The 27,947-nt window shown below is 48.5% G+C and overlaps 1 protein-coding gene across 2 annotated transcripts in view; it reads left to right on the top strand.

Annotated features, from left to right (window-relative positions):
- TBX5 (T-box transcription factor 5) overlaps positions 1 to 27,947 on the top strand; it is a 43,202-nt gene that overhangs the window by 9,076 nt on the left and 6,179 nt on the right. For both annotated transcript variants that reach the window (XM_058281411.1, XM_058281410.1), the window contains exons 5-8: positions 118 to 265; positions 4,292 to 4,444; positions 10,713 to 10,804; positions 24,556 to 24,782. In XM_058281411.1, coding sequence (XP_058137394.1) covers positions 118 to 265; positions 4,292 to 4,444; positions 10,713 to 10,804; positions 24,556 to 24,782 — 620 coding nt within the window. The remainder of the gene's footprint in view (positions 1 to 117; positions 266 to 4,291; positions 4,445 to 10,712; positions 10,805 to 24,555; positions 24,783 to 27,947) is intronic.

The following is a 27,947-nucleotide window of genomic DNA, read 5'->3' as shown; positions in this document are numbered from 1 at the left end:
CCGAGCGAGATCTGAGGGTCGGTCGTTTGCAGAGTGTTTCTGGGCCACACTCGGCAGCCCACCGTGCCAGCTCTGGGCTGCCCGCCGGCCAGCGGGTCACACCTCTCCTTGGTCTAGGTCTGTGACCGGCAAAGCGGAGCCCGCCATGCCCGGCCGCCTCTACGTGCACCCGGACTCGCCGGCCACAGGGGCGCATTGGATGCGGCAGCTCGTCTCCTTCCAGAAACTCAAGCTCACCAACAATCACCTGGACCCCTTTGGGCACGTAAGTGTGGCTCGCAGCCCACCTCGCGTCCTTGCGTTCTCCCTCTCGCCTTTCTCCGTTCTCACCCGTCTTCTCTCTCTTTGCTCCTTGCAGCCACACTCCTCTTTTCCCTTGCTCCCTTTTTTTCCCACCTTGGTCTCTTTCTGCTCCTCGATCTGCCTTCCTTTCTCTTCCTGTTTCTCTCCATTCTCACCTCTGCTCTTTCCTTTTCTCTTACTTTGCCACCTTCTAATTCAGCTTTCCCTTCCCTTCCCTTTTCTCTTTCTGCTTCTTTCCTTTCTCTGCCTCTCCTCTATCAGACACGGGCTGCGTTGCCGTCCTCTGCGTGGCCCTGGCCTGTGCTCGGGGTCTCTCCTCCCCTGGTGACTGGACCGAGGGTGCCTGGTTCTCCGCCTGCCCCCTGCGGTGTGCTGGCGCTGTCCATCCCAGGCCAGGCCACATGCCCCTCTTGTACAGATGGGGAGCCAGCCCACGAGAGAACTTCCATTCCAGGGCCACTTTTTCCGCTGGATACCTGCCCTTGGGCAAATAGTTTCTCCAGCTTCCAGCTTCCCCCGCCCCCATATCCAGAGCAGGCAAACCGGGATGAGGGCTTCAATGCAAATTCTGCATCCACCTCCAGAGAAAGGGGCCCAATATTCCGTGTACGAGGATGGGTACCCGGTTTCCCCCTGGGGAGAGAATGGGTAGCATTTGGCAGATTCTCAGCAGGGTTCCTTCTCTGCTACCCCCTCTTCCCCAAAGGAAAAACAAGCAAAAGCCGAAATACCGGGCTAGTTTCTCAACAAGAATTAGCTGGTTTGACCCTTAAAAAGTGTCCCCAAATTTCTCCCTTGAAAATAAGTACTGACCAGGACAGAAGATGGCCATGGAATTCTATGTCTAGAACATTTACTTTGATGATTCGACAAGGCAGTGCGCTCATTCATTTTCTGCCATTTGGTCCTCTTGGCAGCTTAGCGACTGGGACAGAAAGATGCAGCTTTTGTAAATGGGAGTCACCGGGAGGGGAGGTGACTTACCCAAGGCCATGCAGATTTGCAGGTGGAAACAGGAATGTGAGGCCAGGTCTCTCTGATTCTAAAAGTGCTTTTGTGTCCTGCCAGGCTGTCTCTGCATAGAGAAGCGGCATTGGGGGCATTTCCCAAATTGGGGAAAGGAGGGGGCTGGGCAGCAACGGGCTTGGGAAGGAGCGCTAGTGGTTTGTGAAGGTGCAAGTGAGAGCGCAGCTAAAGCATTGGACTAGTGGGGCCTGAGCCAGAAGAAGTCTGCCTCCACGGGTGCGCCCAGTGCCACTCTCATCCCTGTAGTTGATGGTGTGAAGGAACTGCTGGCCACCGGCTTAGCTGGACAAGAGGGGGCAAAAGGCCTCCTCTGGTTCTATGCCACTGCCATGGTGCAGGAAAGGCCCTCGAAAAGGGCGCAGTGGGGAAAATGCCGGCTTCCTTTCCATCCAAACCAAGTTGACTTGCCTGCAGCACCCTTCCTGCTAGTGTGTCTGCCGCAGAACGGCTCTGGGCCTGCCTGCTCGTCGGCTCCCGGCATGCGGGTGTACCTGCTGAATTGAATGCATGCCTTAGGTTTACGCGCCAGGAGAGGCGGAACCCATTTTGGAAAGGTCCCGCGAGCCTTTCTCCGCTGGCATCTTTCTGGAGGCCGAGAACCTTAACGCCGGAAGTGGGATTGTCCTCCAGGCCTGTTTCAGCTCCTAACTTTCCCTCTGCTGCTCCAGGTGTGGGTTTTGGGGTCGCGCTGGGATGGTGGTGTCCGGGGAAGGCGCCTGGAGGAGGCACGCAGCCCCACCTTCCCGCGGGCTGCAGATGCCACCAAAGCTGGGGACGGGCCAAAGGCGCTCCAAGTTGCTTTTGATTCCCTCAACTGCCACGCATTCCTCCCCCAAATTCCGGATTGGGAATCCAGAGCTGCCCTAATGAAATTAGGAGCCATTAGATCGCCTTCGCGCTGTCCCTGGCCGTCAAAGCAATTTGGCTTAGCTCGGGCGATGGTCACGCCGGCCCCCGGGGGCAGCAGCGGCTGCGGGTCCCTGCTGAGCCTCTCTGTCGCCACGCCGCCCCTGCCGGCGTCGCTTTGGGCCAGGGAGGCGGCCGGAGATTAGAGGCGCGCGGCCGGGGTCTGGCAGGCCTGGGGCCCTGGGCTTCTGGCCCCTCCCCCGGCGCGGTCCCGGCTCCCTTCCCCGCGCCTCCCTGCGGGCCCCCAGAGTTAGCCCCAAGAATCCTGCCCCAGGGTCATCAGTGCAAATAATCAAAGACCCCGAGACGGCCTTTGCTGCTCCACCGTGGGGTCCTGCGGCAAAGCAGGCCAGATTTCCAGGCTTCAATCGCGCTGTCAGCCCATTCGCCTGTTGGGTGGGGATGCATCAGAGCGCCTGGATAAATATTAGCCTTCACCGCCTCCCGGGGGTATCAAAACCCAAGCGTTGTTAGAACAACAAACTCAGTTTTACTAGTAAAGATGTTCATCTTGTAGGCAAGGCTCCGGCTCCAGCAAGGATATGGGGCCTGGAGATCCTACAGGAAGCGCAGCCCCCCTGCAAAGAGCAGCGGCAGCATTGCAGCCACAGCAGCGAAGGTGCCACTTTCCCCCCCGGGGAGCACCCCTAAACATGGGGAAGATAGGAAGGAAGGAGAGAGAGAACGTTCTGGAAAAAGCAGACGCAGCAGTCCTGGCCGGGGCCACGCTCTGAGATGATCTTAACTGGGTCCTGAGAGGCTGATAACGTTGGAGAAGGGGAGCCTGGAGGGCTGCAGGCCCTTTCTCCTTTGCTGGGGATGGCGGCGGGCGCTTCCTTCCAGCCTCTCACCAGCCTTAGAGGGCCGAGCAAGTTTGCTGAGTCCTCCATCAGCCCCTCAGGTCTTTTTCCCCCCACTGACTCCACTTTGCACATTCCCCAAACCACCGGCCAAGATATGGGGTCTATGTATCCACTCCAAACCCAAAGGAAAGACAGTGCAGCCAGCCCATGGCTGGTCGTCCAGCTCTGCATCTCTTCTCTAAGACCCGGTCTGGTCTCTTCTCTTGCAGCCTTTAGAGTTTGTGTGTTTTTTTTTTTCTCCTTCTTTTCATTCCAAAATTGCTGCCTGGCTTACCCCAGGTCGCCCATTCCTCACTCACGACTCATTCTGCTCCCGTTGGGGGCAGGAAGTGCCCAATACAGGGAGTTAATATATTAAGCAAACTTTATTCAGAACCCTGATTTCCTGTTGTGTGTGCTTTGGGTAGATTTTCTGAATATTACTCCAGCTATCTTGGTTGGGAATTATCATTTTTGAAGTGTTTCTTTTTAATGAAATCACTGGCCCCTTCTCAAAACAGGAAAAAAATCTATTTTTTGAGAGTCTAATTTTTTTGTGTTTTAAAAATAAAATTTTATTGAAGTATATCATTCATACATATACATGGATGATAAGTGTAGAGTAAAATTTGTGAACTTACAAAACAAATATGCATATCATCATACAAGGCTCCCTTCCACCCATCTCCCCACTACCTAAACCTTTCATTGTTGTGAAACATTTGTTAAATACTATGAGAGAGCATTGTCAAAGTATTACTACCAACTATAGCCCAGATCTTACATTTGGTGTATTTTCCCTCCAACCCACCCAATTATTACATTCTATGTTAGTATTATATATTTGTTATTGCTCAGAAGAAAACTTTCTCCTATTTGTTCTGTGAACCACAGCCCATCATCTTCCACTGCATTTCCTGTTAACTTGTACAATTTTTAAACTTATGTCTAAATTTTCCCAAATATTCCATCAGAGATACCATATACCTATTAGCAGAATTTTTCCCAGTTGTCAAAAACATCAAATAATTTATCAATTGGTAATTTATCAGTTTTACCTGAAAGCCTCCTTCCCAAAACCTCTGTTTTCTTACTCCAGATCCACTTCTTCAGTTCCACAAGGAGACTAATTTTGAGGGTGGGGAGTGGGATTTCGTCTGGAAACAGTGCAGTTTTGCTCATCTTACAATCTCACTTTCTTTTATGTTATTTAGATTATCCTAAATTCCATGCACAAATACCAGCCCAGATTACACATCGTGAAAGCTGATGAAAATAATGGATTTGGCTCCAAAAATACTGCGTTCTGTACCCACGTCTTTCCTGAGACAGCGTTTATCGCGGTGACTTCCTACCAGAACCATAAGGTAAAGTCAAACCCAGGGAGCACTGCGGCCTGGTGGCCGCCGGCTCATTTGCATAAATCTGCCTTATTGGTGGCCTCGTCCAGCCACACAGCGCACACCAAGATTACCCCCAGGGTGTTGGGGCAGGGACAGAGGTGTAGAAGAAGGATTTAGCTGCGTCTGCTATATTAATGAATTTAACAAAACCGTTGTGTGCACACACACACAAATTAGAAAAGAAACTTGTCAAACCATAGACGTTTAGGCACCCAAATAAATGCAAGGAGAAGGCATCCCACTGTAATCAGGAAAGGATATGTGAGAAAAAAGGGACACTTTATTGGGTGACTCTGTGCCCTTGGTGTGGGCCTTCGTGGGGCCACCCTTTCCAGCTGGGCCTCAGTCTTTTGCCTTTTGGATGCATCTCAACTCTCATTGGAGCAGGTGGCAAAGTTGCCAGAAACCTTGGGTTGGGCTGTCCTGATGCTTCCCTAATTATGCCAGTTATGGGGACCCTGGACCATGTACTAAAGCAAAGTTTGCATTGTTAAAACAAAACAAAACCAAAAAGCAGCCCATAGCACCAGCAGCCCAGAACATTGCACCAGGACTTAAACAATCCCCTGCAGTGCACAGCGATGTGAGGGGAGCAGGAGCCAGGTAATGGGCGAGAGGGCCAGAGAGGCTGGGGGTGCACAAATGCATGGACTGAGAGAAGATGAGATGGTTGCAGCTTGGCATAGAAGTGGAATGGTGGCAGACTGCACACATCAGACCCCGCGGCTCAAAATCCAGGGCCCCGTTTGGACTTGATAATGACATGGGGGCAGGGGCACCCAGGATCGCAGGTGGAGAGAGCATCTTCTCTTTTTCTGCAGGAGAGAGGGCTTGCCCTGCCTTGGCTTGGTTCAGTTCTGTCCTTTAGAAACTTGAGTGCATGTGGATTCATTTCCTTGGGGGTGTGGGGGGGTAGCATTTAACGATTCCTAAAACCTTCTTACGAAACTATCTCAATCTGGAAAGGCAAGACATAGGAGCTGGGAGGGGCTGCTGCCCTGGGGCTTGGAGACTATTAGGAGGATTAGGCAGTGATTTGGGGTTAGACGGCGTGGGAGGAAAGTGCAGGAAGGCCTACACGGGGTCAGTGAGGGCAGGTCACGTGGGCAAATTTACAGAGATGGAGGTGGGGGGGGTGGCGCCCTTCCCCCTCGTAGCTGAATTCCCACCTGCAAGGAAAGGGTGAGGGAGCTGCAGGCTACCATGGGGCCAGGCCATAAGAGGCCAGGGAAGGGCACTAGGCAGGCTTAGCACCCCAAAACTCCTTGTCACTCCATGAAGGTCATTCCAGTGCAGGCTGCCTGGCAGATAATGCCCCCATTGAGACCGAGGCCGTTGCAAAATATTGTGGGTAATCTCCCAATTCGGGTTGTCAATGACCCAACCAAGCAGTGATGAATGGTCCTGTCTGGGAACCCAGGTCTTGAGAGAGCTCGCCACAAGAAAACCTACTCCCCCCCAAAAACAATTACTTGCTAAAGGGGAAGGAACATTTCTCTGCGCTCCTCCCACTGGTTGAACCAGCAGGAGCGAAAAAGCTTAGGTCAAATGTCCTGCAAGTAGCAAAACTATTTCAGGACAATTTGAGTCTGGCTGCTAGAAACCTGTTCCCCCTGCAGCTGCTCTAAACCTATGTTTAAACTTTGTGGTGACGGTCACAGGAAAAAAAAGGAAAAAAATAGCAGTGAGAAAACTCACCCCCCCCCATATATATATAGAGGCTCCTAGACCTGACAGACGGTCTAAAAATATATCAGACCTTCTTTCCTACCCCCCAGGAAGTCCAGGTTCACACAGGAGGGATAGGAAAGGGTGGAAATATGAAAGTGACTTGCCATGAACTGTGCAGGGTGGGTGCCCAGGTCCTCTGGGAAATGCCTGAGCTTTGTGTACCACCCACGTGTGAGCAGTCTGGGGCAGCCCACACTTAGATTGCTCCCCCTTTGCTCACAGCTGCATTTAGGCATGCCAGACACACAACAAGCTGTACATATTTGAAGCACACAATTTGATAGGTTTGGCATATTTACACGCCTGTGAAAGCAAGCCATAATCACTTGTCAAACATACCTAATCCCCCCCAATCACTATTAAAGTTTTTCTTCCCCTATTAATATATTTAGTGATCATCTGTGTGTGTGAAGGAGTGCTTGTCCAATGCAGTGTATACGTGAGTCCAGGAGACTGTGTGTCTAAATGCTCAGGGGTCTGAAAATGTGTCTCCAAATATGCATTTGGGTATTTGATGAGCACATAAAGGGTGTACACGTAAGATTTGCTTTTTAAAAATTTTTCTCTTGTTTGGGTCCAGGAGCTCATACAGAAAGGTCTTCTTATTTGTAGCATACGGAAAAGGCACCTTGTTTCTTTGTCAGAGCAAGTCGAAAGCTTCCAGTCAAGTCGAGGTCCCCTGCAAACACTCCCCTCATGGATATATGATGTGTGATTGAAACAAGCGGGCCAGGGTTGTTAGGTGATTTGTGGAATCAGTCTCATTACTTTATTGTCCCACCTGGTCGGGCTGTTTAGACTCATGACCTCATGTGGAGAAGCCAGCTGAGCTCTTAGCCACCTAGTGTAGGGTTTAGTGAGGAGCAGCGTCAGCCTGCCTGGGTGCACATCCACTGGACTTGGGGCAAATTACCTGTCCCTGTCTCCCCATCTCTGAAATGGGGATGATGATGGAACCCAGCTTGTAGGGCGTTGTGAGGATTAAACGAGATCTTCCGTGCCGAAGGCAGGGTGCAGTACTTGGCAGGGGAAGCACAGAGGCTCTCAGTGGTAATTCCATTGATTGACTATATAACCGATTGATTTATTGATCACTGACAATGCAGCCTCTGGAAGACTCCACCTGAAAGATGGTGGTGATTTTTAAAAAAGTTCTTTTTGCAGTGGCTGAAAAACAACTACAAGTACCAGCCTTAGTGGTTTAGTTAGTCCGTTCCCTGATCGGTTCAATTCCAGCAGAACTGTTTGCCTGGCCTCATGCCATGGGCAGATGAGAAGTGAAAGAAAAGAAAAGCAGGTGATAGGATTATATTGCCAGGACGATTTGGGGAAAAACTAGCTGGCTGTTTTTGGTCAAAACAGCTCAGTACCTCAGACTTCTCTCTCTCCATCTTTCTTGGGTGCCTTTCTTGAATACAGGTTCCAAGTGGAAAGCAGGTATGTGGCAGAGTTCGTTTCTTCCCCCACTGTCTCGTCCTGTATACTGCAGGTCTCTTAGTGACGCGGTATACTTCCTCAGCCCAGCTGTGATCCCAGGCTGGATTTGGGAGTTATTTCCCCAGATGGTTGACAGCTTGAAAAAGATATTTAAAAACTCGAATCTTCCCCAGTGACGTTCACTCTGTGAAACACGTTTTTGTAAGGTTTTCACTGCAGTTGTCAGCAGCTCCCATAGCAATCCCTAGAAATATTTAGGTGTTAAGAAAAGGTCACGTGGGCATTTCATTTCCCTGCTCTTGCAACAATGGCTGTGTCTACAACCACGTCTATCCCTCGATATTAACTTACTTTGCCACTGAAAGGCATTTTTCTCCTGCTTAAATCATTGTGTAAGGAGACCATATTTATGAGGTATGAGCTTTCTGGTTGGGACCAGGAAATGAACCCCTAATAGAGAGAAATAATTAAGATTTTTGGCCTTCGTGAGGGTTTTTTTTTTCTTTCCAAAAGCAAGAATTTGCAACAATTATTCTCATTAACTTTTACAGCCTCTGTCTCACCAGTTGGAGCTGGTATTTATATTCGCCCCCAGCCCCCGACCTCTAACTCTCCCCCCCGGATATCCGGGTTTGTGCTGATTGGGGGGGAGGAGTACATTTGTATGGTGAACAGAAGTTAGTTGCAGTGGAGCCCTTTGGCGGAGCCTGGACATCCAGGTGTGTCAGTTCACGTACTCATGAGCAAACACACAGCATATTAGGAAGGAAATTTCAAAGACAGGCTTAGAGTAGGTGACTGGCATATTCAAAATAACATGGACATTTTTGCCTGCAGTTAGGCTTGCATGTTAACATTTATCAAGGGTGATTTTTACAGCCTATAGATGCATATATTCAGGCTATTCAATGAGACATATGCAAGATCAATGGACCTAAGTGTGTATATAGTAAATTGCTCTATCATGTGCAATGGCTTTGAGCAAAAGATTTGGCTGATAAAAACGTCTATTAAAACCCGCCCTTTTCTTTCTCTTAGGGCAGTATTTTGTTGTGAGCTCTTGGTAGGGCAGTGAGAGCGTGCAATGGCCCTAATTCTTTCCTGATGCCATACCCTCATTGTCTTCAACAATTCCAGGGTCTGGCTTCAGTGACTCTGGGGGAGGCCAGAGTTTCCCCCACCCCTTTTTAAATGACCTAATTTTTACTTAAATTTTCAAGACTCCTTTTAAAATAAATGATTTGGGGTCAGTTGGGTTGCATTTTAATGTAACCAACCTGAGTGGGATGGCAGTTACCATGAGATGATGGGCTTTCAGACTTTTGAAAGAGAACTGGATTCAGGAATGTACATTTTATAGACCTTTTCCCAAAAGGATTTTTTAATAACTTTTCTCTTCATTCTGAAACATCAACACAGAATCAGAGGCCTGTAAGAATGGGTAAATATGTGTGTGTGTGTGTATATGTGTACACACATATTTAAAAAATGGTAATTATACATATATTTCTATTGTGAATGCACACACACACAGTAATTTGTGTTCATAGAGTCTTAGAGTTAGAAGAAAACCTCATGGGCCATTTCTTCCAGAAAACTGGATATACCAGAATGTCTCCCCCCCCCCCCCGCCCCATCCCCAAATGAACAAATTAGAGAGTACCATTCATTAACTCACCCTGTAAAGAGTTTCTCAGAGTCTAAAGCTGTACTGCTGGGGTACATGAGATGATTTTTTTTGGGGGTGGCATTGCATATGATGAAAACATACAGAGAAACTTGTTTCTTTTCAATTATCTTTCCATTCTTCCATCAGGGAGAGAGTTTCAGTTTAGGACTTTGTACTAAATACCCCCTGAAAAGTTTCTAATCTCCCCTTGCAACAAAGGAGAGGCAGGTCTTGGATTTAGACCTTTCTTCAGGTACCAGTAGGAAGAATTGGATAACACTCTTTTCTTTTTTATTGAAAGCAAATACTTTTAGTTGATCATCAATAGAGACATGTTATATTTTTGTGTGAAATAAATTTACATAAAAAGTGATGTGATGCAAACAAAAATGTTAAGCAAGTAAGTATCCAGGGAATATAGAGATATGACAATGATTGTGAAGGTGAACTTTAGACCAAAGTGTGAGGAATGCTGCCCTGGCACCCATGAAGTGAGCCAACATATAAAAATTCAATTTATGCATAACTTTTAGGAAATGCTTCTAGCAAGCACATGCATTTTATAGCCCATGTATGATGGGCGGACTCCATATGGATGCATTCTGTCACCTGGATCTGCTACTGTACACGCACAGTAATATAAAGTAGTGTTGATGGCTTTACATCGCAATTCTGGGCCTTGAACCAAAATGTCTAGCAAGACCCTATTCTATTGCTATGCTTTGTTCATTGCAAGCCTGAGCTCCCAAAGGGAGGGCTCTCTCTTCCCTGACGAGGAAATGTAAGAAGTTTGAAGCCGTGCGGTAACTATCATGTATGTCATAATCACATAAATTGGTTTATTTTGTTAAGCACCCTCCACCTGAGTTAGCAAACTCTGTGAAATTATGAGATGAGCTATGAGGCATGGTAGGGTTTTGGAAAACAATAATCAAGATGTGGTCTCTCCAGAAATGCATGTGAGCCATGCCATTCCCATGGAGATTGCTACCCTGCTGGACGTGGGACAGTTACCCCAGCTAGTACAATGTTCCAGAGCGGGCGGGGATTGGGCGTGGAGGCCTCGAGTGTGTTGGAAATGCAAAATGCCAGTATTTGATGAAAAAACAAACAAAACCATGATTGGAACCGGGCAGGGTATATATACGAATCCAATTAATGGGTAAACCAAATGCAGGTTTTTTCCCCTTTTAAAAGCAGTCTGATCTAGGACATTTTTCAAAGCCTCCGCTCAAATGAGGTGGTGGGTCCTGCCAATGTGGCTGCCTTCATTTGCTTCCTTTGGTTGCCAGAGGTTGCGTTTCCACGTTCCCCATGACCCTTATTGTTAGCTCATGGCACGGGGTGGCTTGTAGCCATCGAGTGAAAACTAGCTCTCTCCTTTCCTTCCTGCAGATCACCCAACTAAAGATCGAGAACAACCCCTTTGCCAAAGGATTCCGGGGCAGTGATGACATGGAGCTCCACAGAATGTCAAGAATGCAGAGGTAAGGGAGTGGGCTCCCGGCTCCCTCTCCTGCCCACAGCCCGGGGCAGCCAGCAGGGAACTAGTGCCTCCCACCCCCAGCCTTCTGCTCTCCTACCCCTGGAGAAGGGGAGGCCAGGAGAGGGGTGCTCCTGCAGCCCCGCCCTCTGATCATCCTCGCCTGTGGTTGGCCCTATCAGGAAACTTCGAGAGTGAATCCTGTCCAGGCGAGGGGGCGTGAGGGAGCCTGGCTTTCTCCCACCGCCAAGGGACCAAAAGCCACCACGCTCTCCTCTTTCTTTGCTTTCTCTCCTCCTCTGTCTTCAGCTGAGTCCTCTCTCTCTTCCCATAAGTCACAGCCGATGAATAATTTTCTTTCTGGCAACAGCCCTCGGTAAATGAAAGGGAAGTTAATGACTTGATTTCCTGGGGGTGGAGAGCCGCCACTCAGGACACCATGTGGTGTCCAGGGCATCGGGGGAGTGGAAGCTGGTGCTAAAAATTGCTCGGTATTTTTACATATCCTGTGGTCACAGTCGCTGATATGATGAATAGAAGGGGCTGCAGCAAATGTACATAGTGGGAATTTGGTTTGATTTGAAAGGATTGTACAAGCATTGCCAATTTTGTCAAACATATTCTCTTCCTCTTGATAGGCTTCCAAAATTATTTACCATATGGCAAGAGAAGTAGGAATACATCTTAATCCTTTTGACCAATAAGGGATTTTTTATTTTCCTCCTCTTTTGGGTTTAGTATTTCGAAATAAAAAGAGATCATTGAGGATGCTTTCCTTTATCCTTTCTGGAAGACAGATGGACAGACACATTCATTCAAAGAAAGAGAAGAGTCTGAAGAAAGAGAAAGAGAGGCAGCTGCTCTGTGGTTTTAACAATGACCTTGGAAATACACGCCATGGACACTGGTTTTAGAGAGCAGACTCACCAGGTCTAATTATGCTTTTTAAAAAATAGATGTGACATGATGTTCAGGTGTGCCACACATAACCACCCTCGGGGATGCCTCTCTGTGCTCGTTATTGGGTGTTCGTAATTGGTTTCCTTCTTGATTGTGGATTAGTATGACCCTTCGGTGGCTAAAGCAACCAAGTTCTTAAAACACTATTAAAACAAATGTTTGGCTTTGAGGCGATGAGCTTCTACATTTTGAAATTGGAGTTTGATTAAGTCATATAGCCCGTGGAAGACTTGACAGCAAAGATCACATCTTAGCTGAGAGGGGTCAAAATGTGTGTGGCCCTGGACTCGAGTGCCAGGTTTTTAGCCCTGCAGTGTTTAAAATCCCAACCCATTCTGCTGGCTGTTTACTGCCAAGGCAGCTTGACCTTTGCCAAGTGAAGTCCCCATCAGAGTCCCGCTGGAGAAGGTCCAGTCTGTGATGGCTACCACCCCTTTAAGCCGGCCACCCCAGGATTTACTCCTCCCCACTTAAAAAAACAACAGCTTTATTGAGACATAATTCACTACCATAAAATACCTGTTTGAAGTGTACAGTCCGGTGGTTTTTAGTGTTTTCACAAATGTATACAACTATCACCACACTCAATTTTAGAACATTTTTATCACCTCCAAAAGAAACCCTGGAGGCGTTACCCTCCCGCCCTGAGCAGCCACGAATGGACTTCCGATCTCAGTAGATTTCTCTGTTCTCAGCTCTCACGTGAAAGGACTCCTACACTGTGTGCTCTTTTGTGACTGATGCTGCGAAGGTGCATCATGTTGTAGCATGGTAGGATCAGAACTTCACACCCCCTCTTCTCCCCTTCCCTCCTTCCTGCAGGTCAGGAGCAGGTGGGGGTCATGACTTTAAGGTGTCGTAAATCACCCCCACCAAACATAACCAGTCCCCATGTCCTGTGGCATCTACCTCAGCCTAGCTCAGAATTCATGCCCCTGCCCCAGCTCCTCCTGAGCTGCTCATGTCGGCCACCCCCAGCCTCGCCTGCCACGGCCTCTGACTTCTTTGGGCCTCGATTTCAGTCCTGTTCTTCTCCAGTACATTCTCCTGGCAGCAGCCAAAGAGATCCTTGTAAACCACAGGTCAGACAAGGTCCTGCCGCACCCTACGGCACTTGGGCCCTGGGTATCCGGTCCCAAGTCCTTGGAGTGGTTGACCACGCCCTCTGCAATCCGGGCTCTTGCCCTCCCGGGCATCTGTGTCACACTCTGTCAGTCGTGCTGAAGGAGATGTTGTGCTCCAAATCTGCTGTTCTTTCCATAATTTTTGGCCCTTGGAACACAGGTTGGGTCGGCCTCAAACTCCATCCTTGCCTCCATCACCTGGGCCGTACCTGCCCATCAGCGATGGGTGGGCTTCTTTTGGCCGGGGACCGGGTGTCTGTACTCCCTGGCCCCCCTCACTGCTTTCCTGCACTAGACCAGGGCCTTGCACTTTGGAATCTGAGTGGACAAGTGGTGGACATCCCGGGAGAGAAAGACGGGGAAGTGCCTCTTTCCTGCGTGAGGGACCCTGAGTCCACGTGGCTGCACACACACTACTGTCTGCATCTCTCGGCAGAGGGCTCGACGTTTGCCTCCGTCGGCTGTCCTGGCCATCCCCCCGGCTCCTGCAGATCAGCTGAGGCTGGACTAGTTGTCCTTCCTGGGTAGAGTTTTGCAGATGCAAAAGGCGGCTGGTAATTAAGAGGCATTCAGGAATTGACACGCTGGGTCAAAACTCTCAATCTAAGAATCTTTGCGGACATGTTAGGAGTTTTTTTGGGTGGGGGGACCAGAGGACTCAATGTAACCATTGACCCAGCCAGGTTGGGAGAGTGGGCAGGGTCATCTGCCCAGGTCACTGGAGGTGGCCTCTGGGCAGCAGAGGGAAGCTGACCGCTTCAGTGAAAGGCTTTGGGGGTCAGACAAACCTGGCACTCAAGCCTTGCGCTGCCATTTAGCAGCGTGTGTCCTTGGGCAAGTGCTCAACCTCATGGGGCCTCAGCATCCTCATTTGTAGAAGGAGCATAAGAACAGCCTCTACTTTCTAGGATCGTGGGAAGAATTATATGAGAAAAGTGCCTGTGGCCTGCTCAGAACCTAGTACTCACTCAATAGAATTTACCTGATTAGGGGAAAAACTCCCTGTTCCTCCTAGTTTCACTTGTGTTCAGAATTCATTCTGGGCCGTGACCCCACGCCCAGGTGCAGTACGCAGTAACAAGTGGGGCTATGGCTCTCGGGCTCTGCAGCAATCCGGCCAGGCCGGTAAATCTCGTAATCCTGTTTCCTGTCCAGCAAGCACCGGCTGCAGCTGGCCTGGGGAGAAAAGCAAGGGAGATGCAATTTCCTCTAATCCCCACAATTAGAAGAAGGGGGAGTGTAGTGGGGCTATGCGAAGCATTAACTTGTGGTTACCCCACTTAAAGAACGTGTGGATTAGCTTGGCTGAGGTCTGTCCCCCACCATCTCTCTTCACCCACTGCTCTATGTTTGGAAAATGTGGATGATGCTTTAGTTATTTTCCAACATTCATTTATGGCTTCTCATTACAACAGCAGTTAACTGTTCATTGTACAAATGGGAGAGCTATAGAGAAGCCCAAAGAAGAAAAGACACATGTTATAAAATCCAGCCTCTGGCAGACTGATTAAAATATGTGCCAAGGTTACTTAGAAAAGTTAATCTGTGGTTCTAAAAAATCTTCTTCCCCGAACCAATGTTTCCCAAAGTGCAGTGCTCCTAACTGGTGACAAATGAGATTATGTAGGTGGTGAACAGACATGTGCCACATCAGACCTGTGAGTTCATAGATGTTATAGTTCAGGGTGAGACTAAGTTGGAAGGAAAGAAGGAAGGTTGATTTAAGGCTAATTTAAGGGAAAAGATTAACAAATATAGCAGCAGAGCTGGTATAAAGATTTGGCAAACACTATCAAGGTGATGTGCCAATGACAGAACCTTGGGAAATTCACATGAAAGCTCATCCTAAAAGGAGTGATTTGGGAGCTTCATGGCTATTTGAAATGATCCAGGCCCTGCGTTTTCATGGAATGTTGCTTTCTTAGAACTTCGCTTCGATTTTTAAGATGTGTTCAAACAAGTTCTGAACTTCCTAGCAATCAGAGGGCTGGCGCTGGGGAGGGGTTATGGAGCTATAGACCCCCATAGAAAGAATGGGATTTGAGTCTGTTGGGAAGAGAAAAAGGATTTTCTGGGTTGCAACCAGGAAGAAGTGGAAAGGTCTAGAAGTCTAGAGGTCTAGACCGGGGTGAGATTTTGAAGGCCTGGAGGCCAGCTGGAGCGGTACCCAGACAGGTCACTGATGAGGAGAGCTGCTCTAAGGAGCATGGGATTCTAGAGGTAGCAGGGGCAGCATCTGGTTCAAGTGCCTCCTTTTGCAGAAGGGGAAACTGAGGCCCAGGAGTTCATTTATTACTTATTTTTTCATCTTTTGAGCAGCTGTTGATTTGTTCATTCAACCAACACACTGGTTGAATGCTTTCTCTGTGCTGGGCACGAAGATGACTAAATCAGAGGGGCGGCCCTACTAATGAGGTTCTGGAATTTGGGTCTAGGCTACTACACTGAGGAGCTCTGGGGCTCTCCTCCTCCACTGAGCCTCTGTTTTCCCCTGTGTTAAAAGGGGGCTAATTATAGAATTAACCTCCAGGGTTGCTGCCCGGATGAGATGAGGTAATGTGTTTGTCCCTACTGTTGCATAGCAAATGCCTTTAAAACTTGGTCTGGCTGGGAAGCCCTGGGCTCCAAACTATCCCATCTGTATGGGACTCAGAATCCAGAGCAGCCAAACTGGGGCTTCGGGTCCCAGCTCCGGAGACCACTCCCCTCTAATGCGCCCACAACAGGCAGCCTTTATCCTGCCATGGAAAGCTCTGAAGCCATCAAAGCCCCGAGTTAGATACAGTCATGAGTTAGATACAGCCCTCAGTGAGTGTCCACAGATACTGCTGGCAGCAAAAAGACCGGCATTGCTCGCCACCTCTCTGAGAGAGGTGATGCAAGAAGCCCTTCTGTTTTGTTCCCAAGATCGTGGGTCAGGAATTTGGGAAGGGCTCAGCTGGGCGGTTCTTGCTTGGGGTCCCAGAGGCCGGCTGCAGCTGCAGGTACCTGAAGGCACGACTGGGCTGGATGTCCAGGATGGCTCACTCATGTGACAGGCAGATGATGCTGGCTCTGGACTGGGGCCTTCAGCTGGCCTGTCCAGTGGGATGGACCCAGGGTAGTCAGACCTCTTACACGAGGGCTGGCAGAAGCTGCATGTCCTCTTCTGACCTAGCCTGGGAAGCTGTGCATTCTGCATTCTGTTGGTTAATCATGGCCCACTAAAGTCAGTCCAAATTCAAGGAGAATGGACAGGGACCCCCCTTTCCATAGAAGGATGCCAAAGTATGTGTGGGTATATTTGAAAACTGCATGTACGGAAGCCATAGCCCAGTGTCTGGCCTCGAGTGACGCTTGATCACTTTGTTAAGACAGAGCCCGTGCCCTTGTGAAGGCAGAAGCCATGTTGACTTGTCCAGGTGCACACAGCTGGTTGAAATACAGAGCTGGCTGCAAGCTCGGTTGCTTCAGGATGGAGAGAATCTCCATCCCCACCAGGCTGCTGTGTGTCTTCTTACAATTTTAACCAGACTCCAGAGTACCCACAGGCAGTGGCAAAATGCTTCCCCTTGGTTCTTCTCCTTTAGCTCACACAGAGGGAGAGTGAGCATGCCTGGTCTTTTTGCCCCAAGCAGAATTTATGGAGCATAGCAGATCACTCTCCGATGACTCAATGGCCTGAGTTCCTTGTGGAAGGGTCGGGGTCACCTCTAATCACTTGGCCCTTTAGTGAGACTCTGATGGATTGGAGGATGTGGTCTCCTGAGATGGAGTACCTTGAGGGCCCTCTTGGGCTGGCCTGGATTTTCAGCTGCACATTCCTTCCTTCCTTCCTGATTTTAAATGAATTTTCAGCTCATAACTTTGATCATTTTTCAAATTGCAGGTTTAGCGCTCTTGGATTCTCATGCTTGTGGTTTAAGTTCATTGCAACTCCCAAATTAATAAGAAGTGATTTCTAAGACAGCATTCTGGAGATGGCGTTAACTCCCCACTTCTTGCCATAATTTTGGCTAGCCGCATGATTTCCTCCATGGATGTGGGCATCTGTGTAAAACAAGAGAGGGGCTGTTTGGGAGGCTGAGCCAGCGTATGTGAGGCTGTGAAACTGGGCTCTGTCTCTTCCATCTTGGGTCACGGTTGTCTCAAGGAAAGGGAAGCCCACCACCTCCTCCCCTTCCCCATGCATCCCCTGCACTGTCCTCTACCCCTCTCTTCACTGCCTCATGCCCCCACATACCTGCTTTTCAAGGACAGCATCTCTGAACAACCCACTCACCCACCCAAGTTTGAGCTGCATTGCTCAAACTTTGGGTAGTCTTCACAGTTACCTGAGGGATTGTTAAAAAAGCAGATTTCTGGATCTGTCTCAGAGGTTCTGAGTCAGTGGCTCTAGGGAGGGGTGGGAAACTGCCCTTGAATGAGCCCCTTCAGGTGACTGTGATGGGGGTGTCCCCTGCTCACCCGTGGATGGCCCCTTGGCCCTAGAGAATGAGTGGATGCATGACCTTCTTTCCTGGAAGCAGAGCCGGTATTCTGGAATGTTTGTATAAAAAAGACATTCTTCTCTCCTTAGCGCCAGCTTTGGCTGAACATTAGAATTACCTGGAGAGCTCCCCCAGTATGTTGTTATGAAAAATTTAAGACATGAGAGTAAACTTGGAAGGACTGTAGAGTGAATACTCATATACCCATCTCTAGATTCTACAATTAACATTTTGATATATATTTGCTTTATCCTATATCTGTTCACCCCTTTATCTGTCCATCTTAGGTTTTCTTTGATGCTTTTCAAAATCAGTTGCACACAAGGACATTTCACCCCTAAACAGTGCAGCACCCATATCATTAACGAGAATTCCATTTTTGTGATCCCTTTTCATTCTGTTAAAATTTATCTAACAGCAAAATGTACAAATCTTAAGTGCATCATTCACTTTTTAAAAATTTATCGTGGTAACAGGCAATCTCTAGTCTACTTTGTGTCTCTATGAATTTGCTTATTCTTGGTATTTCATACAAGTGAAGCTATACAATATTTGCCCTGGCTTATTTCACTCAAGGAGATGTGTTCAAGGTTCGTCCATGTTGTAGCATTTGTCAGAACTTCATTCCCTTTTATGGTCGATGGTGTGCCATTGTATAACTGTATCACATTATGTTTTCCTATTCATCTGTTGATGGACACTTGGGTTGTTTCCACCTTTTGGCTATTGTGAATAAGGCTGCTACCGTTTACTTTGTGACAAATGCATATACCTGAGAAACCCAAGCCTTATCAAAATATAGAACATTCCCTTCACCCCAGAAAGTGCCTGCCTACTTCCTCCCAGTTAATCTGTACCTCCACTTCTCCATCAGAAACTGTCAATGTTCAGATTTTTTTTCTTTACCATAGATTAGTTTTGCCTGTCATAGAATTTTTTATAGATGAAATCATGTAGTGCTGACTTTCTTGTGTAAGGCTTCTTTCTTCTGGGGAGCTTTTAAAGCTCTCAGTATCCATGCTGTGCCCCAGAACCATGATATCAGATTCGCTGGGGGGCGGGCTCCAGCATGAGGACTTAAAAAAATTTTTTTTAAATTTATTTCTCTCCCCTCCCCTCCACCCCCGTCTTGTCTTCTCTCTGTGTCCATTCACTGTGTGTTCTTCTGTGTCTGCTTGTATTCTTGTCAGCGGCACCGCGAATCTGTGTCTCTTTTTGTTGCATCATCTTGCTGCGTCAGCTCTCTGTGTGTGTGGCGCCACTCCTGGGCAGGCTGTACACTTTTTGTGTGGGGAGGCTCTCCTTGCAGGGCACACTCCTTGTGTGTGGGGCTCCCCTATGTGGGGGACACCCCTGCCTGGCACGGCACTCATTGTGTGCATCAGCACTACGCTTGGGCCAGCTCACCACATGAGTCAGGAGGCCCGGGGTTTGAACCCTGGACCTCCCATGTGGTAGGCGGACGCTCTATCAGTTGAGCCAAATCCACTTCGCCAGCATGAGTATTTTTAAAAGTTCCCTGGGAACTCCAGTGTGCAGCCAAGTTGGAGAACCATTCCCCTCCAGATAGTTCTTCCATCCCTGCCCATCTCCACCCTAAATCTTGTCTCTCAATCACCCCTTCCCACTAGTTAATAACCTCACATTAAAATTTTATTTTCCTAGAGACCCATTTCCTTGTGGTTTTTTATTTGGGGGTGGTGGTGAATTTCAGACTATGATATTAGGACACAGAATATTCGGCATTCCATCAGAAGTGTTAGCATTTGGGCAGCTTTGCCAAGGTCATCATTTGCAACCAAGGTCACCGGGGGTTACTTGACTTACTTCTACATGACCAAGGGACCACTGTGTGATTTCCCCAGAGCAGAGGAGGCCTCAGGACCAGTTTGAGAAAGGTCATTAAGTCCAGGGCTTCCCAGCCCTCTTGCTTCCAGGAGAACGGAGGCCCAGCCTCCAAATGTTCCTTCTACCACCCCACCCTCACCCCAAAATGAAGAAAAAATTAATTATGAAAACCAAGACATCAAAACTGGTGAGAAACATTAGTCTTACTAGACTAAACTAAAATCCTGAGCTATCCAATTTAGTACTAGACATCTGGCAACATTACTGGCTGGATGTCCAGCTACCACAAACCCTTCAAAGGTTTAGTTTGAATTTATGCTGGTAGCAGTCCTTCACATCCATCTTTTACTTTGGGGGCTCGTGACCACCCCGTGAGATGGGCCTTGTAAAAGGGGAAACTGAGGCCGAGGGAGGTGTTGTGAATTATCCACACACCTGGTCCAGAGTTTTTCACCATGATTCCAAACTGCCTCTGTGATGTTGTTCTTAATTTTTCTTGGATCATGGAACCCCTTTGAGAAACGGACAGAAGTATAGACCCCTCCCTAGAAAAACTGACAGGCTCCAAGCGTTCGATATTGGGGGAGTTCACAGACCATTTGAAGCCCTTGCAGGGGGATACCTCAGATCTAAAATACAATAATGTGTCATTGGTAAGCTGCTGTTTGTTGAGCTGTGTGTCCCAAATAGATCCTCGGCCTCTCCAGGCATTGTATCATTTTACAACCCCGAGACGGGGTCACTCATACCCCATTTCACAGACTGGAGACTGTGGCTCAGAGAAAGGAAGTATCTAGCTAGCGCTATCATGGCCAAGTTCGTGGCAGGGTACTGACCGCTCAGAGCACACCTCACAGCCTGACTTCAGAGGCCACGTACGGGTCCACCGTCCTGTTAGTAAAGGATCTTGTGGTTTGACAAGGGGCCCCGAGGTCTCACAGCCAAGTTATCGCAAGTGGTGGATGCTCAAGGCCAGGGAGGGAGGCGCCAGGGCTTCCGTGGCATCCCACCCACCCTTCAGACCTGCTTGGATTCACGCTGGGCAATCCACACAGCCTCTCACACCCTGTGTTCTCACCAGTGAGACGGAACGGACGGCCCTTGCCGTGCCCCTCTCCAGCTTGCTGGGGTGGTGTGAACCGAGTCATCAAACGATGGTCAAATACTCTGTAGTCACGAAGGAGTGAGCGATTATTTATCACCTGCACCGGGCCACATCCCGCCTGGGGTGTCCCCCCTTCAGTGCCTGCCGTGTCTGCACACGTTAGATCAGCATCAGTCCCCCCAAGTGTATTAGAAAGTTAATAAATTGGGAAAGCTCTCGAGAGGCCGTGGGGCCCCTTTTAAAATTTTAAGCACAGATTAAAAGCTAGTGAGAGGAGGAATTTGCTCCACGAGAACAGGGGTTTTGCAGGCCAGTCCCCTAGCCTCGCCCCAACGCGCTGCTTTCGTTGTTTGGAAAAGGCTGCCAGAAATTGGATAAGCATCGCAGCGGAGGACAAACAAGAAAGTCCCAACATGCCAGCACCCCTGCCACCTGCTCCTGTGAAAAGGCCAATTCAGTCTGCTGCGGTCCAAAGTGCTCTTGGGGGGGTTCGTTAGCTGGCAGCAGGCTGAGGATGCAGCTTGGCCGCGGATTTCAATATTCCCTTGTAACGTTTTACAACCCAGACACGGTGACAATGGCATCATTCATTGCATTCGCTCACGTGGAGCCGAATGTGAGAGAGGGGCCGAGCCCGGGAGAAGCTGGTCTGCAGACACGCGGGGTGAGCCAGTACTCAGGACCCTCAGCTGGGTCTGGTGATCCGGCCTCTGAGCTGAGCATGCCCCGGGGTGCTGGTGCAGCTGCGTGAGTGGGGGCAGAGTGGCGGGATTTGACAGCTGGGAAACTGAAGTTCCTGCCGAGGGTAGGAGCGCTGGCCCGAGACACGCCCGAGCGTGTGGCTATCAGGATGCTTTATTTGCAAAAGGATGGTTCTGTTGCCCAGGCACAGTGGTCCCCCGTTATCAAGTGGTCGAGGATAAGTTAGCTGGCAAGAGCTCATCTTCTTATCCCATGGACTTTTTTTTTTTTTTCCCATGGACTTTTGAGATTTCTGCTGTATTGATCCCAACTCTGTCCCTTCCACCCATGCCCCAGTGAAAATTAATCTGCTCTTTGTTGGACTTGGACATCTTCTTCCCCTTGCCTCTATAATCCACACCCACTGGGAGGTCACGTCACCTTCCCACGGCTCCCTTTTGACACCTGTCAAATGTCCTTGTGAGCACCGCGTTCAGCCACTAAGAGAGACGTTAATGATTGACTGTGGGGATGATGTTTCAAGCTCCTTGGAAAGAGACGAGCTGCAAAGGACCAGCGGTTATGGGGATAATATTGCCTTCCCACTTCTGAGAGTGTCAGTAATCAAAAGCAGGATTTGGTCTTTCTAGATGGTAATTTTGCAATTTGGCAGTGCTGGAGCAGAGAATTCCGTGGAGTCCACTGATACATTCTCTTGTAAATATTCTCAGCCAACATTTCTTGGGGGTTATTTTCTTTAATTAAAAAAAAAAAAGACCCATTAAAAATACAATACTGAAAGAGACTTCCCCCTTTTCTGTTGGAATTCTCTCAGCCTAGGGCTTTAACTAAGTAGACCTAAAGAGAATTGCCAGAAAAGTTGGACAACTTTTATGTTTTATGATGATGATGATGACGTTTCTTCTTTTTTTCTTCTTTCCACTTCGTAGCTTGAACCGCAAAGTGAGCGCTCTAATGCTACTTTCGTTCCTTTCAGCCTCCTGGCCCAGAGAAGCTTCTGACTGGTGTGGCCTCTCAGGGTGGCCCCAGCTCAGTTCACAGATGGCACATGTCATGGGCATGCCTTGCTAGGAGACCCCTGGGTGCTGCGAGGGTGTCTGGAGCCTCCTGGAAACTTGGCAGACACTCCGTGTTCCCTGCCTGGCCATTCTGACGTACTTTCACAAGACAGACGAAGGCAGGAGCACAGGGTGGAGATCTTTACACCCGAGGGGTAGGAGAAGTGGGGATGGAGTCCTGGGCTCCAGCTCCCCTAAATCCACATGTTTCTTAAAAATGGAAGGAAGTGATTAGGAGACAGGATAGAAGGGATTAGGAGACAGCTGGTTTGAAATTCTGCTTGAGTGTCTTTCTAGCTCTGTGACTTTGGACAAGTTGCTTAATATCCCTGGGGCTCAGTTTCCCAACCTGTAAAATGGGGACAAACCAGTACCTACTTCCTAGGGTCAGGGAGAGGACAAATGCAGCATCCTTCAAAGTGTGTAATGTGCAGTGCTCTTTGTCTGTGAAATGATTTCAGGGTACTCTTTAATTTTAATAGTTAAGTATTTATTTTAGTTGCATGACAAAAACTGTAATTAGCACCACGAGCCCATAATTTCACAGATATTATTTAGAGAGAGATTAGAGTTATGTAGATGCAAAGGTATTTTTTAAAATGTAATAAGTTAAAGAATAGGTGATTCTGGGTTCTGGCAAACATTGTGACTGGCAGAGCTTTGGGATTTACTGACAAATATTAGTTCTAGGGCAGAAGTTCTTAACCTGTTTTTGCCATAGGCCTTTCTCTCTGGCAGTCTGATGAAACCACAGAAAATGTGATTAAATGCATAAAATAAAACACACATATCACAATGTCAACCAGGTAACTTGATTTATGATTATCCAAATATTTTTAAAAATGGTTTAATAGTAGTGCAGGTACTTTATAAATGCCTTAAGCAATAAGGTTTAATGGTAGGTCTGAAACTACTGTACAGTTTTGATGTAGTGATGATTATAAATGGTATTTTGAGACGTGTGCAGCAACTGCAGTGTGACATGAAATGCTTTGATTTCTATTGATGACAGTCAGGGGGGCTGCTAAGACAACTGTGGTTTGTTACTTATGCCCATAATGGAAGGAAATGCTAAATTTAACTTAGAGGCTAGTGAGAATGAAGATATCACTTTTTAGAAAGTCAGGTTTGTACTCCTCGATTCCCCTAAGTCCTGACCTCTGAGTTTAAGACATGGGTTTATGGAGTTGCTCCCTCCTGAAGAGTTTTTTGGCTGAGGCCACAAATCATTTTGTAAAGGCTATAACAGTAGTTTCTACTGTGCACCTGCTATTTTCTAAAGCCTGCTGTTGGATATTTTAAGTGACCTTGTGAGAGTCCCAATTTACCGATGAGGAAACTGAGGTTCAGTGAGGTTAAGTGCCTTTTCCAAGGTCACACTGCTAGTAGATGGCAGACCTGGTACACACATCTCTTCCTGACTTCAACATTTTCCACTATCTCCTAATCTTTAGATACCTAAGTGGGAATCAGAGTTCCTTGGGTAATTCAGGAAATCGAAGGTATCTGGGGGACTCAGCTATGGCTTTTACAAACCATCTCTGTGTTTCCCCCATTTTACAGATGAGGAAACTGAGGCTTACCTAGGTGATCTGCCTTATCTGAGCTCACAGAGTCAGCAAGGGCATTGGGCTGGATGTGCCCTGGGCTAGATGGGATGGAGAACTCATTTCTGGGGGTTTGATTAAGAGTGAACATTGCCCCAGCAGTAGCAGCTTTGCCAGGTCTGCAGATGACTTGGGAGCAGGCTCAAATCCTCTTCTGTCCCTTTTCACCTACAGTGACTCCTCTTGGGGGAAGGCAGGGGTGCTTTGAGCATCTTCATTTTGATTTTCATTTGGGTTTTCTCCCAAGCAGTGCTGCCCCACGGCTTTCAGCTCTATGTCCATTGCCTTTTTCACTCAAGATGGGGCATGGGGCATGCAGGGGGCGGGGGTGTGAGTGTCACCCCAGAACTCAGTAAGAATTTCCTGTACTTGTGAGTGCATTACCCCAAACTCCTAGTCCTCCTGCTCCATCATTCCCGACCGCCCTAGGCAGTCAGCTACCATTCTTTACTTATAATATTGGGCAAGCATGTCAGCCTCATTTTAAAGATGGAAACACTGAGGTTAAGGCTAGATAAATGCCCAGCCCTTCTAGCTGAAAGGGAACTAGAGGAGTCAAAGACATAGAGAATAAGTTGAAATAGCCCAAAATGCTAAATGTGTTTATTACTCATAAATAGGGGGTCTTCTCTGGGGGTGCTCGTTCATCTTTCTGCATATGTACAGAATGGTTCATCAGCCTACTTGCCTAATATATAAGACATGAAAATCCAGTGCTGAAATATATGTCAATGGCGTATATGTATACATGCACATGAATAGAACTGGATTTCTTCACTCATCAAAGACCACTTTGTTTCTTATTCTGTGATTTTTTTGGCCAGTGGGTGGATCTGTGTCAGGGCACTGATAAATTTTATTTCCCATCTTCTTTCTTTCCAGTAAGGAATATCCCGTGGTTCCCAGGAGCACAGTGAGGCAAAAAGTGGCTTCCAACCACAGTCCTTTCAGCAGCGAACCTCGGGCCCTCTCCACTTCTTCCAACTTGGGGTCCCAGTACCAGTGTGAGAATGGTGTCTCTGGCACATCCCAGGATCTTCTGCCCCCACCCAACCCATACCCACTGTCCCAGGAGCACAGCCAAATTTACCACTGCACCAAGAGGAAAGGTGAGTGTGTCAGCCCTGCCCGTCTTGCCACCACCTCTAGCTCTTTCGTTTCCTTGAAAAAAAAACCAAACAGTGTACATTACTATATTTATGTAGTTTAAAAATGCAAGTAATGCAGAATGCATGCAGATTGTAAGAAATTCAAACCATACATGTGAAACTAAAGGCTCCCTTGGCATGTCTGCCCCTAATCTCAGCCCCTTCCTTGGAGGAAACGTATTTGAAATATCATGATCTATTTTGTTCATTTACACACCATAGTTGCAACTTGCTTTCTTTTCACTTTGGACTATGTATGAGATATTATTCTGTGAACTGAGACCTATCTCAGTTTTCAAGTTGCTGGAGAGTGAGTATTGCTTGAAAAGGATGGAGTGAAGTTCCCGGCCCCATTTGTGGAGAGGGAGGTTGTGCGTTTAGTGTCCCCTGGCTCTGCTGCCCTCTGTGCTGCAGAGGCCCTCCTTCTAATTATGTGTACAGGGTCTCTCCCAGGTATATTCTGAGCTCTTTCTTCCTTTCCAAATCAAAACAACAAGTAATAAATTACAATGGACACTTCTCCTCTCTTATCCTCTCTTTAAATCTACTAAGCAGATATCTGAGGCACACCATGGTTTCCTTTGCCAAATGAGGAATGGATGACTTTTTCCTAAATCATCTGAGTCCAAAGGGGCTACATTTAAAAAAAAAAGAAATTTCTGGTGGGACGTTTGGCGAGTCGGAATCGAAGTGATTGACCCTTTGACTGTGATTGAGTTGAGCTCCGAGAGCACTAGCTGAGCGTGAGCTGCAGACTGACACGGTGGAGGGAAGCCCGGGCAGTGGGGCAAATGACTTAACCTCTCTAAGCCTCCATTTGTTAATCGGTAAATTTGGGCTCGTGGGAGGACCTGCCTCCTAGGCTTGGTGTGAAGATGCCTTGAGATCACACAGGTCACGTTAGCGCAAGGCTGACTCAGGAAGTGGTAGCTGTAATTGTGCTATAGGGACCGACTCTTAACCTTTGCCATGGCCCATTGTGCTTCACTGCCTCGGAAGCCAGGTCCAGCCCTGGACCTTCTTTTACAAAGCAAAAACCGTGCTCCCCCAAACCAGCAGAAATGGATGCTTGGGTGACTTTTTCTGGGGCCGGGGTTCCAGGAGGAAAGTAACGCAGTTTGACGTTTACCGATCTGGCCTTCGGAGGAGGGAATTGCAGTCATTGATCAAGGTGGGGCTGGCGAGTGACCTGGGTGCGGCGAGGTTGCCAGGCTCACCTGAAGCCCATCCAAACGCCCTGGCCCCGTGGGCCTGAGCAGTATCACCGGCCCAGGCCCCCTGGCCCGGCTCCCAGCGTGTCTGCTGCCGGAGGGGCTGGCAACCAGATGCCTGCAGGCACGTCCGCCTCTCCAGGGCAGGAGCTTAGGAATGTTCCATGTGACACTGGTCCCTGCGTGGAGTGTCGGTTTATATTATATTTATGGTGCATTTTTTAGGTTCCAGGCCACAGCCAGGCTACAACTCTGTTAAGGAGGTGCTATTATTAAGCCACGTTACAAATGGGGAAACAGGTTCAGAAAGGTGAGATAAGTTGCTGGTGGCTCTTGAAGGCGGGATTCAAACCCAAGCCTTGTCTGCAGACCCTGGGGCCTCCGAACCACTGGCCCGTCCTGCCGTTACCTTCAGTGACCAGCTACCATCTCCCTTCCTCCACTAGAGATTCTGCTTTGAGTCTAGGTCAAACACGCTGATGAAGGGCTCATGAGGTTTGAATTAGAGAGTTCTGTCGATTAAATTAATGCCAGACTACAAGGAGGGGAGGAAGAAGTTAAAAAGAATCAAGGCGCTTTTTAGATTCAGTATTTACAGCATCCTTGTAAATGCATTTCTGAAGGATGCAGTGGGAAGGCTTTGAATGCCAGGCCCGCGAACCTCTTGAGATGATGTCAGCAGTTACTCTCAGAGCGTGCTTTGCTGGATCCTAGAGGGAAGTCAGGGTCAACCTGGGGTGGCCACTGGGGAAACTGGAGTTGGTGATTGGGGGAGGGCTGGTCCATTGCAGCCACAATCACTGGAGCTGACACTTTCCAGCTATGTGACTCTGGGCAAGTTGCTGCACCTTTCTGGGCTTCAGCTACATTTTCTGCAAAATTGAGATACCAGTAGCACCCACCCTATAGGATAGTTATGGGTGACATGAGATAATGCTTGTAAAGCACCTAGAACAGCCCTGGCTCCCAGAAGCGTTTGGTGAGCATGAGCCAGCCACCAGCCTGCGCTTCTGAGGCTTGCCCTGTTATGAGCAGGTCAGACATGACACAACGAATTATACATTTGTTTTTAATTAAAATGATGATCTAATGCTATAAAGGGGATGTTCAAAGTGCTAACGAACGCCAAACTAGGGTGTCAGAGGAGGGTGGGGCATCGGGAAGAATTTAAGCTGAGAAATAAGAGCAGGAGTGGAGAGGAGAAGCGGGGGTGGGCAGGGGAGAGCAAAGCATGCATGAAGCCCCTGGGGGGAGGGGGAGCCCACCCCGCTTTGGGGACTGGGGCATGGGGGGGGGGGAGGAGGAGGGGAGAGGTGGGAAAGAGGCTCCAGAGAAAGGCAGGGACCACCCCTGGTAAGCCAACCTAAGGACTTCGAGTGTAGCCTCACTGCAGGGGGCTTCGTTGGAGGGCTTTGGGCCCCTGAGTGACGGGATTCGGTTTTCCCTTTTAGGCAGTCACTTGGCTGTGATTGGAGGGGACTAGGGTGGATGCCAGAGACCTGCTGAGGCTGTTGCAGTGTCCGAGGCGGGAGGTGCTGGTGGCTTAGGCGCGGGCATGGGGGCAGAGCTGGAGATGCACATGGCAGCAGCACCAAGTGACTGCTTGGAGATAACAAGGGGAAGAATTAGCCCTCGCTCTCCAGTGCGGAAACTGAGGCTCGGAGAGATTGAGTCATTCGGGGCCCCACATTCACACGGAGGCCTGTGCCCCCTGCAGAAGTCCTCTCACCTTTCTAGAAACCTCTGCCCTTCTTAACCACCCCCCTCCCCCCCCCCCAAAATAAAGGAGCTCCAGTGACAGGAACATTCCAGCCGCGTTCTGTCTGTCCTACCTCGGAGACAACCAAAAGCAATTCATCATCAGCCTCCACATTGTAAAGTGATAAGGAATCAGCCGAGGTTTCCTTCCAGTTCA

Source organism: Dasypus novemcinctus, chromosome 19 (genome assembly GCF_030445035.2).
Source record: "Dasypus novemcinctus isolate mDasNov1 chromosome 19, mDasNov1.1.hap2, whole genome shotgun sequence".
Lineage (NCBI taxonomy): Eukaryota > Metazoa > Chordata > Mammalia > Cingulata > Dasypodidae > Dasypus > Dasypus novemcinctus.
The sequence above is the reverse complement of the archived record's forward strand: the minus strand, read 5'-3'. Positions and strand labels throughout refer to the sequence as shown.